The 14,794-nt window shown below is 38.8% G+C and overlaps 1 protein-coding gene across 4 annotated transcripts; it reads right to left on the reverse strand.

Moving 5' to 3' along the window:
- Nucleotides 1–3,590: 3,590 nt before the first annotated feature.
- Nucleotides 3,591–14,584, reverse strand: LEO1 (LEO1 homolog, Paf1/RNA polymerase II complex component). Of its 4 annotated transcripts, XM_054387883.1 has the most exons (13): nt 14,527–14,584; nt 12,412–13,137; nt 12,072–12,176; nt 11,238–11,332; nt 10,447–10,592; nt 9,191–9,275; nt 8,776–8,870; nt 8,355–8,489; nt 7,620–7,755; nt 7,154–7,340; nt 6,788–6,885; nt 5,585–5,599; nt 3,591–3,695 (listed from the first exon to the last, which is right to left on the reverse strand). In XM_054387883.1, exons 1-13 carry the CDS (start codon nt 14,582–14,584, stop codon nt 3,591–3,593), a joined length of 1,986 nt encoding a protein of 661 aa, XP_054243858.1. The 4 variants fall into 4 exon arrangements, with proteins under 4 accessions (XP_054243858.1, XP_054243857.1, XP_054243861.1 ...); XM_054387882.1 differs by lacking the exon at nt 5,585–5,599; XM_054387885.1 differs by lacking the exon at nt 5,585–5,599 and having other exon boundaries at nt 3,608–3,692; nt 6,789–6,885.
- Nucleotides 14,585–14,794: the final 210 nt, after the last annotated feature.

Here is a 14,794-nt window from a genome sequence, read left to right on the forward strand (position 1 = left end):
TTTAAATCCTTTCAAGACAGGAGCTAGTAATCAATATCCATTTGCAGCTTTTCTGCAAGTTTTTCATGTCCAGACAAGTATTAAAAAAAACCAACCCAGCTCAAGTCAAAAGGCATCACTAGGCAACAGCAGGTATTAGTCAATTTGCTCTCCAAGAAGCACTTCCACACTGAGCCATAGGTAAGTTCCTGAGTGTTAGAATAGTCTATTTAAGTCTCACAAGTGTATGACATTGTAAATCTTACAGCAAAAATTAGAACTTTTATCAGAAACTAATTGACTTGTCAATGATCCCTCCATACATTCTGCAACACCCAGAGAGCTTGATCAGCAGTCTCAATGTTGTTAAACTGAGGTACTTGACTAGAATGGGCTGACTCTGAGAATCCCTGTACCCACCTGCTAAGAAATACCCATGACTTCATAGGGAAGTCACCATCTCATGTTTAACACATTCCTCATGCTGCAACTTTGTATCAGAGCTGAAGTAAAACTTGCTGCTGTATACAGGATCTGACCCACTCCATCTCTGCTTCCCCGTGCACCACCTCAAGGCACAACTGAGTTTTCAATGTTTGGCAGCTACACCAGCAGAAAATTATTCACTTCTCTCTGTATGGTCAGGGTAAATTTCCAAAAGAAAGCAAATGTTTACCTCTTCCAGAGACATCACCCTCCCCTGACATCCCCCAAGTCGTGACCACACCAACTTACTGAGCGGGCTCTGATGGCCAACAAGGCAGCTCTGCAGGCATGGCTGGCAGAAAACACATGGGCTCAGCAGAAAAGATTTCCTGAGGGTTTAGCAAGTTGACTCACTGAGCTGGGTTAGTTACTGCCAAACCTGCTAGAAGAGTGAAGGACTGCACGAGCAGCTGCTCCTTTCAGTGGGCACTCCCTGATCTATCAGGTATGCTGCAATATGAAATCCATGCCAAGCTGCATGGCTAGGACGGAGAAAAGTGGCTGGTGGAAAATGCTATCAGGTTCTAGAAAGAAGACTCAGATCAACAACTGGAAACCAGGATACAGTTGAAGGATATACTTGAAACAACAAAACTGTATAGCCAGGAGTGTTTTCTGCCACTAGCCAGAAAATTTAGTGCTCACACAGCTTAGTATCACCTCCTCAAAGGAAGTTTTCTTTGCTGGAAGTTGTTCGAATGATGCCCTCTCTGGAAGAAGTATTCTGACCAGTCAGTACAAGAGCAAACAATTCAATTTATATTCTCTTTCCTTTGGCTTAATAGTTTTAATTTGGGTATAATGAACCAATTCCAAGTAACTCTCTTAGTCAGAGGCTGGGAAAAGGGATAGCAAAAACTATCTTTGAGTTAAATAAAACTATACATTATACTCAAAACTAAAAAAAAAAATCCTGTGCAAAAGGCTAAATTCATTCAAATGACTTTAATTACAAGATGATTGTTAAACCAATTTAAGCTGAGAAAACACTTTCTAAAATTCCATGCTTAAATAAGACTATAAAAGAGCAATTTGAAAAATAAGACAGTGCAAAAAACTACTTCTTTTCATCTTTTAATCCACAAAAAGCCTAATTTTTGGGAGCAAAAGTGGAACACTTAATAAAGGCTTAGTCAACAACAAACGTATGAAAGTGATTAAAGTATTTTCACTCTTAGGAGTCTAGTAAAAATAAGAATAGCTAAAACTGTAATTAAACTGATACAAAAGCAAACACATCACCAGTGAAATGGTGGTGTTGCCATACACCAAATCTGTTGTTTGAGAGGTATCTGAGAGGTTTTGATGTGAAAGTACAAATGTTACTGCCATACAGAATGAGTCTTTCCAGACAGCTGGCTTCTTTCTGAAAAGGTTACAAATGGAAAGCAGGTAACCTCTTGTAAGCAACCAGTCTCACAGCAGAGGTCTGAACTAAGAGGATTACAGGGTCAAAACTCCAGCAGATGGAGAAAGGTTTTACCTGCACATTAAAGAGGCACAGGAACTCTTAGGTAACAAATTAAATTATAGAAAAAAAAAAAAAGAACAGTTTCTCAGACTGCTGAGTTGAAATTTTTCACTTTGTTTTCATACTTGAAAGTTATCTACACTGCAGTCAGCTGCTCAGCAGAATACATTAACACATGTGGAGCTCTGTCTTACTGCAGCTAGAGCACTTCCCATACCTTCCAGGCAGAAGTGGAGGTAGAGTATTTTGACAAGATACTAGCCTAATTAAAGATGACAAAACAAGATGTCAAGGTTGAAAGCTGTATCTCAAAGAACCAGGGAATGTCACAAGCAAAATGTTCACTATGAGGCACTTGCACTACTCTGCTGTTTTAAAAAAAACAGAGTTCACCTGGACAGGACAGAGAAGGGTAACAGTCCTTCTTATAGGACTGTTACTATCAGCTACTTTATTTCATCCTCTGTAACACAAATCCACATAATAAACTCTTCACAGCATCAGCTAATGATTTTGTTTAAAAAGGTATTAAGTTAGTTCTGTTTTCTTCTTGCTACCATTCTCAAATTGCATCCAAACTCTGTAGGACTGTATGAACTCAGTTAAAAAAAAGCAATACAGGTAACATCTGAATGCTCTCTCACCAACAAGAGAAACTATGAATGGGCTGGAAATCAAGTGTGGAAAAATTCAGGTATTTCTTCTAGCCATTTCCCACTTTACAACTTTGCACAATCAAATAAGGTGTTCAGAAATAGGGAAAAAGTAAGCAATGATTCTGTCCAAAACATTCTCCTCAAGTGATTTCTCAACTAAATACAGCTGTTGATAAAACCAACCCAGAACAAAAGGAAATAGCACCATAAGGGCATATGAGGTTATGAGACACTGTCATCAGTATGTATTTGTGCATTGCAATTCATGTCACCTTTTAAAGCTTTTCATCCCTAATGGCAGAAATTTCTTAGTTTTGTTCAAGTAAGTGATTTTATTCCAATATTTACACCACTAGCATGTGCCAGTTAATAATATTAACGCTTGGGCAAAATGCAGATTTTCATTCTGGACTTCAATGCATGAAAAACAAATGTCATGTTATGTTCAGTTAACCATTCTAACTACAGAACTTCATGGTTTACTCCAACAAGGTAAGAAATATTTTTAGTCCTCAAGCTGTATCAGCATAGTAATGTACTGTTCACAGTCACCAGGAAATAAGGAATATCTAGATATGCACCACCCGTATGTTCTTCCAACCCTTCCACAGAACCAGTAAGCTAAAGTGTCAGGCAAACTTATCATTTAAGCATTCTATAAAGGTTAGAATGGTTTCTCCTACTGAACTCAGTAAAAATCACTGATTAGTTCACTTGCATGACCAGGTACTACAACTCTCAAAAGAGCAACTGCTGTGCAAGAAGGAAAATGGCACTGTGATGACCTCTGGGGCAGCAGTCACTGTAATAAGAGAAAAATCTTAAAAAGTAAAAGGAAGTCAAAAAAACTTTATTCACACCAGAAATGAAGACTTCAGGTGAATTTTCCTTTATCAAAATAACCCCATTATGGTTACTTACATCTTCGCTGTAAGAGAACTGTACAATATATATATATATATATATATAAAAAAAAACACTTTTGCACTTCCTTAATATTAATCATCATCTTCTTCCTCTTCATCACTAATCACGTATTTCTTATGCTTCTTACTTGCTTTGTCATCATCCTCTGCTTTTCTCTTTCCAGAAGGTTCACCCTCCTAAAAGTAAAAAAGGACAAAAATAAACCAACACACTTTGAGCTAGAATAAAAAACTCAGAAGAACAAAGAAAAGACCTGAAGTCTTTTATGCAATAAAAGTAAAATTCTCAGTTCTGATATTTTCTTTTTTTTTCTTTTTTTTGGTGCTACTGTGAAGCTTATGTAACAATACTTTAAGTTCAGTCAGCATTGCTAACAGGCAGGAACCCCAACCTGAGAGGGTCCGTAATGCTGCTGCAGCTCCGTTGCCTCAATGGACATGCAACCATATCTGCTTCAAACAGAACTATGGCATGGAAGTAATTTATGGCACGTGGATTAACAACATGTGCAATATCATTCTCAGCAAGTCTTACAAGCATGGGCAATTCCTAGAATTTGCAATGAGTCCTTCACCATGCAGAAGCTTCTCCCTCAGGCAGCCTTTGCTAAGTTTCCCTGACTACTGACGCTTCTATGCCCTGAATTAGAGCTACTGAAGCGAAGAAGAAATTGAGGAAGCGGGTAGGCATTTTGTTTGTTCATTTTAATAAAACAAAATGAAACTACTCTCTGGCAGAATAGAAAAAGACTGATGAGAAGCCACTAGTACTGAGAATCAACACCACAGTTTACAGTCTAAGAAATACATAGTTTAGGAGGCTTCAAAGACCTGGTCAAAGGAACTCAAATCATTGGGTTAATTACCTGTTTGTAAGCAATAACATGATGTATAGGCTGGATGCTTTTCCTTGGGTTTGATACTGGGTTTGTATATATCTGTATATATTTCATTCTATTGTTATTATTTTAATCAAAGCAGTTTTAATTTTCTTTTCCAGTTCCTAAGTCTCTCTCCCTTATTCCTTCTCTTTTCCGCTTTGGGAAGAAAGAGACGAGTTAACAAACAGCATCTGTCAGTCATTTAGTGGCCAGCCCAGCCTAACCCTTGCCAATGGCCACTTTTTTAGCATCTAGATATAGTTAGCAGACTGGATTTTATTTCCTGCGTATTTCTGCCAGTTTAGTTTGAATAACCCTTCCAAACAACATTTTAAATCAGAATGCTATGAAAATACTTAAACTACAAACTCATCAATTCTGACATAAAGAGTAAGTGGTAACTCTATTCCTTAAAAATAACAGATCTTTAAAAATACCCTCAGGTCTAAGCAACCTCATCCCTTTTTCCATCTGTTGGGTTTTGGGTTTTTGGGATTTTGGATCTTTTAATCAAGATATATTACTTGCATTTTAAGAAGCATCAAATACTCAGTTTTAGAACTTTACTGTAGAGTTTCAGAACTCTAATGAATAATTTTTTACTCAAAGTGCTTTATCCTATATTTGCATATTAAGTTATTACAGTGAGAATTTTCTTTAGGAAGGAATTTTAAGCATGAAAAATAGAAGTTAGTAGGGGTGGGAATCTCAATGACAGCTTCTTCCTCAGAACAAGCACTCTCTTGTAATCTAGCTGGGCTACTGTTAAATGATTCATCTTCCTGTTTAGCAGAATATTCCCATTAACTACAGTAACAGTAAAACTATTTGTCATGTGTGATCAAGCCTATTAATAATAGATTGACATTTTCAGCATAGTAACAAAGTGTTATCAGGACAAAGATTTGTGTTGTTGACCGACAGCACATAAAGGCAAGTCTGTGTACAAGGAAGTCAGTGTTACATGAATGCAGATACACATTACAAGTATCACACTTCCCACGTGGTGACTGAAAGTCAGCAGTTACACATCACCAGGGGAGGTTTGTAATACTGTAGCTCCCCTCTGTGGCCCTGACCAGAATATTACCTTTAAATCATGTAATTTTAAAATGGAGGCTATCATTCCTCAAGCAGCAGAGAAATCTGTTGGCTAGAACTTTTCCTCTGAGAGACTGGAATTGCGAAGTCCTGATACTGCTGTATCATGAACTAGCAACTAGCAGTGCCTGAAAAAATCAACAGTTCAGTTTCTCCTAGCACAAAATTAGTTTTGCCTACATGCATCACACTAAAAGTATGTCACATTTTCTGAAATCTTCAATTTTCCTCAATGTATAATAAAAAGCCAGAATCTATTTCTAGACAATGCCTATTGATGCAAATCCTCAGCGGAGGGCATCAGAGGAGTGACATCACAGTAGCAAGCACACACATTCAGAATGCAGCAAACATCAAACAGGCTAGAAATAAGATATGCCCGCTGAGTTTACAAGAAGCACAGAACACAAATGGAAATGACAGCAAACTTCAAAAATTAAGATTTCTTACGTTATAAAGGTACATGTTATATGTCCTACATGGGTCATTTAAACACAGCTATGGGATTTCAGTAGCTGTCTGATATGAAGGACACAGAGCAAACTATGCTGCAAAACTACTCTTTTAAGAACAGGATGTTTTATATGGAAGCCTCTAAAATGCAGTAAGGTTCTAGCCACTTCAGGAGCTATTATGAACAGCACAGTTGTCTAATTTTGAAAAGTGTAAAACTGCAATGCTTATCAGAAGTGCCATTACTTGACATGAACTAGACCTCAAGATTCACAAAGATCCACAAAGATTTATTTGCCTATGCCCAGCAGTGATAATTTACAAACCAATAAAATGCAACAATTTTAGAAGAGGAAGCAGTGCTACTGCTGTAGCTAACAGTTAATTTGGTCATGGCCTGATGTTTAGAATGATACTTGGATGACAGATGCCTCTTTAGTAGTGGACATCAGTGCTTTTTAACTCATTTTTTTAACTGTTCTCTTTAAAAAGAGTAGAAATACAACATCACAATGCTTCTGCTATTTCCATAATAAACAGCAGAGGAAACAACACTGCAGTAGGATTCTGATATAGTCTTCTTACTCGTTGTACATAATTGTATCATTTTTTCTATCTGTAAATCAGCAATAGTGATCTCCTTTGCAAATCACTCAGGTCTATGAACTAACACAGTGTGTAAGAGACTAGTGATTAGTCACCATGGAAAGCAAGCCTAGTCAAAGAATACATTCATCACAGCATAAATGAAAGTTTCAGCTTTAAAAACTACATCTAGTGAAGGAATGTTCCTGACTGAAAATGACGAGATGAAGAACAAAATCTTTTTCTTACCTCATCACTAGTAAGTTTCTTTGCCTTGAGTAGCCTTTGTGTTTTATCTTCATCTGAGCCTTCATCGCTGTCAGAAGAATAGATTCTAGCACGTTCCTCTACAGAGAATGAAAAGACAAATACTTATCTTTATTTTAAATTGGTGAGGAAGAGAGAATATTATGAAGGATCATCCCACATTTAGTCCCCAAAAAACTGGCAGAATCTAACTCCAGAGTAAAGAAAATAAACTTATACAAACTGAACTCACATGTCTTCATGTATCAAATGAAGTGGAAAAATACAATCTTAACAGCACTCTACTGTGAAATTAATACTTCTGAAACACACAGACTCTACCTTTCTGCTGTTAAGGCTTATTATTACCTCTGATGCCACCTTTGTATCTGTTTTTGATAGCTGCTAGACTGATTGAATCATCTCCTTCATCCTCTTCATCATAGCGATCAGGTTCTAAATAATTTGCACTCAGGCCACGCTGATGCTGCTTCTCCCGCATTCGGCGCTGCTGAGATTCCCTACGAATGGAAGCCCTTAATCTCTCCTCTTCTTTCTGCCAAAGACAGAAACAATATCTGAAGACTGAGAGGAAAAAAAGAAACCAAGTCAAGAGCACCTTGTATTCTATTGTATTTTCAAAAAATCATTTCAGAGTAGTGCCAGGTTTTGGTAACCTGTAAGGTAAAGCAAAGCCTGCACCCATGGCTAAAACCTCATCTGTAACTCTGAAATACATTCTGTTTTTCATAAAGTCATAAAATGTTGTTCAGCTAATTACAGTTGTGATTTTTTAGATTAAATTGGCACATAAGAGAGTTCCCCACCACAGTACCTTAATCATTTCTGTGCGCTGAGACTCTGGATCACGACCTGCCATTGGCAAAATACGAATTTTCTGGGTCTTTGAACATCTATCTGCCAGAGACAGAGTCATCTTCCTGTGCGTGGCACTGTCTGTAGAGTGTGGCCTGTTAAAAAATTGCTATGGGTTAAAGACTTCTTCAAGGATCTTATCCATTTTTAAAGGACAATAGCAGGACCAGAATACTTAAGATTGCAAAGATTCATCTGCACAAAAGTAAGAGCATCGTCCTTATTTTTTTGTTTATTTAGATGCATTCTAACATCTACTAGAGGCATCAATTCACCCCTCAGCTAACCACCTGCAGTCCGTTACCAAACTAAATAATCATCCTCACATTTCACATCAATATCCCAGGACATAATTATCATCTTGATAGCAATTATGCATCAGAAGAAAGGTTCATTTCAGGGAATATTAATATCCTTTCTGATTCCAGCACATGTACTTAAAAATGCAAAACAAAATTATATTAAAAAATACATATAGTATACATATTGCAGTGAGTGGTGTCTTAACCTTTCAAAGTGGGACACCCAATTTGGGAAAAATCTTACTGAAATACTGTCTGTGGAAGATGGCACATTCTTACTAAACAGTTAAGTTCTGGAGGTTTAAGAACTGTTATCTCTAATCTTTATAGACTTGTTACCACACTGAATTGCAAAAGTAGCATCAGCATCTGATATTTAATAGCATGTTTACCTGAAGGTTAACTTTGTCTTGAAAACAGCCTGTCCTTGTAGACCTGTCCCTTGTCTGATAAACAAATGGTTATGATCCCCCTGTAGTGGCGCCTTGTACACATCGAAGACCTCATTGCCCAAGTGGAGAGACATGCTTAAAAGAGATTTGTGTATCAGTTATTTGATGAAGTCACTACAGTCTATTTCTTACCTCATTCATAAATGGAGAAAACCTTTCTGTTTCCTTTCCACATATGGCAAATAATAATAATATTACAATCCAAACTAAGCAGTGAGTAAAACTTTCAAAGCACTGAGACTGAAATAATTTCTGCTGGGTGAAACTGACATCAAAGTTTGCTGAACTTCTAACACTGCAGGCCATAGATTTCCCTGTAAGAACAACTGTATTCCTTCAACAGCCAGAAGTCCAGACTAACCTTCCATCTGACCATTTGACTATCCGAGCATTACTCTCTCTGATCTCATTCCCTTCCTCATCTCGTCGCATTCGCCATCGTATTGTGTTTTCTACCTGCAGGAAAAAAACAAAACACAACTCTTGTTCTATGTCATAGTAAGGAGTATTGTGCTCAAATATACTTATGTAGTCAAGAATCACAGTTAGAAAGGCTAGATAATCTGCTGCATAATGCAAAGGTGAAAGGTATCACTCTTACAGGTGAAATGCAGCTGCCAAGCTTTTAGAAAGTTTACTACAAAAATGGATCCATTTTCCTCACACTTTTACAATCTGAACCATAACTCCAAACATGGTTCTAAAACACCTGAAACAAACTTGGAAGAAGTGTGGCTAGATGAGTGTAAAAGAGTAAAGGCAAATTAACATCATACCTTGAGTTTTAACCTAGTTCTACCTTCTTCATCAAGCATCTCCTCATCTTCAAACTCATCTTCATAATACTGAGGATCAAAAGGTCTGCAATAAATAATAAAACAGAGTCTTTACTCTTCTAAAAATTAACACAGAATATTGTAGTGCTGCACAAAAGTTCTTGAAAGGTTTCAATCACACACTGCACAAAACAGCAGGTACTGCAGCTGTGAGACTGCCATGTCTGCAGTCATGGAATTTACTGCATTGACTGCACCACAAGAGGCCTACCCAAGTGTCTTGCACTAGGATCAGTTACAGGCACTTCAATACTCGGACCCTCTAAACGGCCCTAAAGAAAGCAAGCCTGCCTCAGAAAATACTGCTTCCTTAGTATCAAGATGAGGAGGTCAGGGTTAAGTCTGGAACAAAATATATACATTGTTGCACAGAAAAAATAAAAGGAAAAAAATATCATACTTCAAATACGGTGAATTAGGAATTTTCTAAGAGCCCAATCTTTGTAATTTTTTCACTTGGATCTCAAAACCAACCAAAGGCAAAGTAAAATGAGATGGGTTTTCCTCTATTCTTCAAAGAAACCTAGGGCAGGTGTAAGTGGGGGAAAGCCATTTCCTAGACTCCTTCCTAATGGTTTCCAGGCTGCTGGAAGGGAAGTGGCTTAACAAAACACTCCAAGAGATGGACCTAACCGTGATTCGATATTAGTGCTGAAGATATGATTTGGGGACAAATCTATCATCACAAGCAACTCTAACAATTAATTTTGTTTCTCCTTATGAATTCCGGGCAATTTCTGTAGCTTGGGCTAGGTAAACAGGAAAAAAGAGTAACCAGTCTCTTCATAGTTAAACTGTACCTTTAGCACACACAAATAAAACAGAGCTTAGTCTAAAATTTATGATTATGTTTTTATCACTCTAAAGAGCATAAGGATCCTGTGCATTTGGCTTTCATATCTTGAGAGCCTGAACCTGTTTAATATTCAACTGATAGCATGTGCTTTCAATTAAAGTTTGGCTTTTAAAGACAAAAAGGTATTTAATCAAGTTGAAACCTAAGCTCACATGATCTGTAACAATAAGGCATTTACTATATATAGTACACAGCATTACCGTGGTCTGATCACAAGCAAAAGCGTGCAGCTTCAGGCCAACTATTTAAAATATGGCCAACATATTTAACTGTATTACTAAAACAGAAGCAGTAAACACTAAAAAAACCCTTATCAGTCATGTATTTAATATGCAATTACCTGGGCTCCACGCTAAGGAAGTTGGGTAGCTTCACAAAATACAAATCATTACCCAAGTCTGTGTTTACTTTTGGTATTTCTACCTCTATTCTAGTCTCTGGAATAGGCTCTTCTTCCTGCTGTTCTTGGCTCAATCCGTTCTCATCCTAATGGAAAAAGAGGGAAGAGAAGCTTAAGCGAAAAAAAGTTTGCATGGCTACTACTGCTCTAATACACACGTTTTGCTTAAAGAAATTTTATCCATATGCACAGACAGAGATCAGGAAGCATTGGATACAAGAACCTGTGCATTTGCAGTGAAAGCAATTCAATTCAGCATTGTCTTATGACACTTAAAAGTGATTTTGAATACCAGTGCTGACCAAAGACAGAAAGGAAACAGCACAGGAGCTAACATACAGTTTTCAGCTAAGCACTGGAGAGTAAATGAGGAACAACTTTTCCCAGATTTAAAAAAAAAATAAATACTTATTACCATCAAGGCCCAAAATGAAAATACTTGTCAACCATATTTAATGCACCAAAGAAAGCTTTGACTTGTTATTGTACTTGATGACAATCAAAATTACTCATATTTCTTTCAAGTACAAAAAGTAGAAGGGGGTTGGGAGAGGGCAGATAAATTAATCCATCTGATATTGCTATGCATAAAACTTCTTTTAGCTACAGCAAAATTATCTGTAGTGCCTAATTAATGCCATTATCTTTTTTTCACTAAAGTGAAAAACTCAGTGTTCTACATTTCAGAGTGGGATGTCATGTTAATTATTTCAAAAGTCAAGTCTACTCACAATGGGCTGTCCTGGAGTTGGTGGCTTGTCTTCTCCGTCACTCCCTGAGGAAATATCATCTGCACCTCCAAACAGATCCATGACATCTGCATGCTCTTGAACAGAAAAAGTACTATTTTAGAATATAAATATATGCATACACAAACCCCTATATGCAAGTGAAATCACATAAAAAGAGATTAACACATTCTTTACTTTTATTACCATTTAAAATCATCTATAAAGGTTATAAATTGTGAATGTTTATGAAACACACATAATTCTCTTATCCTGAAAAACACTTTTAAGCTAAGGATTTAAGTTATGTTTTTGTGAAAAGGCTCTATCATCTCATAAGAGAATCTATTTGCAAAATAGCAATAGGTGAATTAAGAGCATAAGATCATCCTTTACTTAAATAAACAACTTAAAAACATATAAACAGCAACTCTGTTACACATTTTGGAGGATTCACTTCTCAGGAGAATCAACCCCTCCTTCTCAGCCAGCTAAACATCACAAACCCCAGTATAGGTTCTCTGGGCTGCTCTGCTTAGAGGCATCACTTCTTAACATCTCTCAGTGAGAAAATGTGTGAACCAATGCTTGCAAACAAAAAAGCTCTGTCTCTCATGGAGGAAATGGAAAACCTGACAGAGCTAACTAGAGACAACCAGGAGGAATACGGCATGTGTTTCCCCACACAGAATTCTTACTGTATTGTTGCAACTTCCACAGCACCACAGCTACACTGTACAGTAAGTGCTGTTTTATCAAGTTCTGTGGCAAATGAAAGGTATGCTTAGGATGAGAATGAAATGGACCAAAAACCCACAAAGAAACACCACCATTTACCTTTCTGTCCCTCTGTATCACTGTCCGCTTCTGAATCTGATGCAATTGGTTTCTTCCGCTTCATTCGCAGAACCTCATCTTCGCTATCACTGCCCCTTGCAGACTCTACTAAGGAGCACAATTATTCTCAGCAAATTAAACATTTTGTTCCATGTATTTTAAAATGTCTTTGATTTAGATGAGAAGGAATTTAAAAGTGCTGCATAAAAAAACATTACAAAGATGACTATAGCTATGTTATTAATGCCTTGACATTGAGAACCTTTTCAGGCCAATATAAATCAAAGAATAGAGAGAGATCAATCTAGAAGCAAATCATTGCTGTTGTATTCAGTCCTACCAGATTTATGCTCTTGGTCCTCCTCATCAGAGTGCTGGGCCCTTTCGTCATCATCAGAGTTCTGCATCTTCTCCTCGTCAGAATGCTGGGCCCTTTCATCATCATCTGAGTTCTGCATCTTTTCCTCATCTGAGGCCTGAGGCCTCTCCTCATCATCAGAGTTCTGCATTTTCTCCTCGTCTGAGTTCTGGAGTCTTTCCTCATCATCAGATACCTGTGGCCTTTCATCTTCATCAGAGTTCTGCACTTTCTCCTCGTCGTCAGAGTTCTGCTGTCTCTCCTCATCATCAGAGTTCTGCTGTCTCTCTTCATCATCTGACTGATCACTTTTGTCTTCCTTGCCCCATTTCTCATCCTCTGAGTGTGCTTTTTCAGAGCCATCTCCCTCTGAATGATGACTGCCTTCATCTGACCCATGCCCACGATCATCTTCATCATCATCATGAGCCGCTTCTGAAACACTGTGCTGGTCCACATCTGACTGATCATTATCTTCATGTTCAGAACGTCCTGAAGCTTCAGAGCGATTGTAGGATCTTTCAGAGTGGTTGTCACTCCCTGTATGATGGGATGCTCCTTCATCCTCACTATCGTCTCCAAATAACTCCTTATTACTAGGTTTTATGGCCTCTCTGTCATCATCTTGGTCACTGTCACTTCCAGAAGCATTACTACCAGAGCCAGCATTCTCCTGATCAGAATCAGACTCAGATCCAGAATCAGAATCTGCAAAACAGATATCACCCTTTCAAGCTAAAATGTCCCTAAAAGGATTTGTATAAAAGAATGGATATTGCTTTGGAAATAAAAAATCCTCCCAAAATCCAGAGAGAACCTACAGAACTGTAAGAATGAAGTTCCGCAGAACAATAAAATAAATGCCCAACCAATGAAAGACCTGGTGAAAAGCAATGGGTGCCAAATGAAGTTTCAAACCACAAGCTATTAACTAAAGTTGCAAAAGGGTTAAGCAGGAACACAAAAGAAAATAAAATCTGAAATAATAAGTGCTTAAAATAAGTAGATACACATATATGGTTTATGAGATCCTACAAATCTAAAACTGTCAACATGTCTTTAACAAAAATTAGCTGTCTTGACAGTTTGTTACAATGGAGCTACTCCTGAATGCTGAGGTTGGTGAATGCCATTTAAAGCTAGGGGTAAAAAGGAAGATCTGCCTTGAAAATTAATTTATAGAAATTGCAATGTGCACTTTAAAATTGGGAGACATTCCACCATTTTTTTTTTCTTTAGATGCTGATGACAAATCTTTTCTGGGTAACGAGGGGCAAATAGGAAACAAGCCTTATTTTTATTATCTCTAATCATGGAACCACAGAACCGTTTTGTGTGGAACAGACCTTTAAAGATCATAATGTTCAACTGTTAATCCAGCACTTCCAGGTCACCACTAAATCATGTTCGTCAGCACCACATCTATGCAGATTTTAAATCCCTCCAGGGATAGTGACTCCACCACTGCCCTGGGCAGCTTAAGCCAGGGCTTTACAGACCTTTCAGGGAATAAATTTTTCCACACGTCCAACCTAAATCTAGAGCAACTTGAGGCCTTTTCCTCTTGCCTTTTTATTTGTTACTTGGGAAATGAGACAGACCTCCACCTCCCTCTCTTATCAAACATTATCAAATTCGTGCTTTGCTTTTTGTTTCCCATCATGATTTCTCTGCTACGGTGACAGAAAACAGCCACAAAACCCTGCTTTTTCATGGAGTCTCGGCTGTGAGACCAGGTCTTTAATTTAGCGCAGGGTAGCTGGAACGCGCGACCGCGGAAGGAACTAGATCGCCCTTTCTGCCGTGCGGCAATTTTAAGCTGAGGACGTAACGAGGTTTTCCCTGTTTTTCAGCCAGCAAAGCAGGTGTGCAGAGGAGGCCCGGGGCAAGGCCCAATGCTTGACCATACCGCCAGGAGGAGGTGCGCTAAGCCCTCCGCGAAGGGGCAACGCCATCCCCTGCAGACAGGCCTGCTCCCTTCCTCCTTCCCTCCTTCCCCGAGTACTGCAGGAGAGAACGAGGCCCAGCGAGGGCGGCGCGGCCCGCGCCTAGCCCGTCCGGAGTGGGGAAGGAATGGGGAGCGCGACGGCCTCGCACCTTTCGGCTCAGCCTCCGAGTCGGCGTCGCTGCCGAAGAGCTCCTCCATGTCGGCCATGGCGCCAGCACGGCCCCGCGCCCGCCGCCGGCGCCGCTCAGTGACGCAACTACGGAGCGCCGCGCGCCCAAGGGCGAGCGGAACGCAGCAGCGCAGCCCTTTAAAGGGGCCGCATCCCGCAGGAGTTAGAAGAACCAGGAGCGAGACAGAGCGCTTAGAAGTATCTAAAGACAGCCAAACTCTGTCAGCCTTTGTAGATAATGCCCCATT

The sequence above is a fragment of the Indicator indicator genome, chromosome 16 (assembly GCF_027791375.1).
Source record: "Indicator indicator isolate 239-I01 chromosome 16, UM_Iind_1.1, whole genome shotgun sequence".
Taxonomy (NCBI): Eukaryota; Metazoa; Chordata; class Aves; order Piciformes; family Indicatoridae; genus Indicator; species Indicator indicator.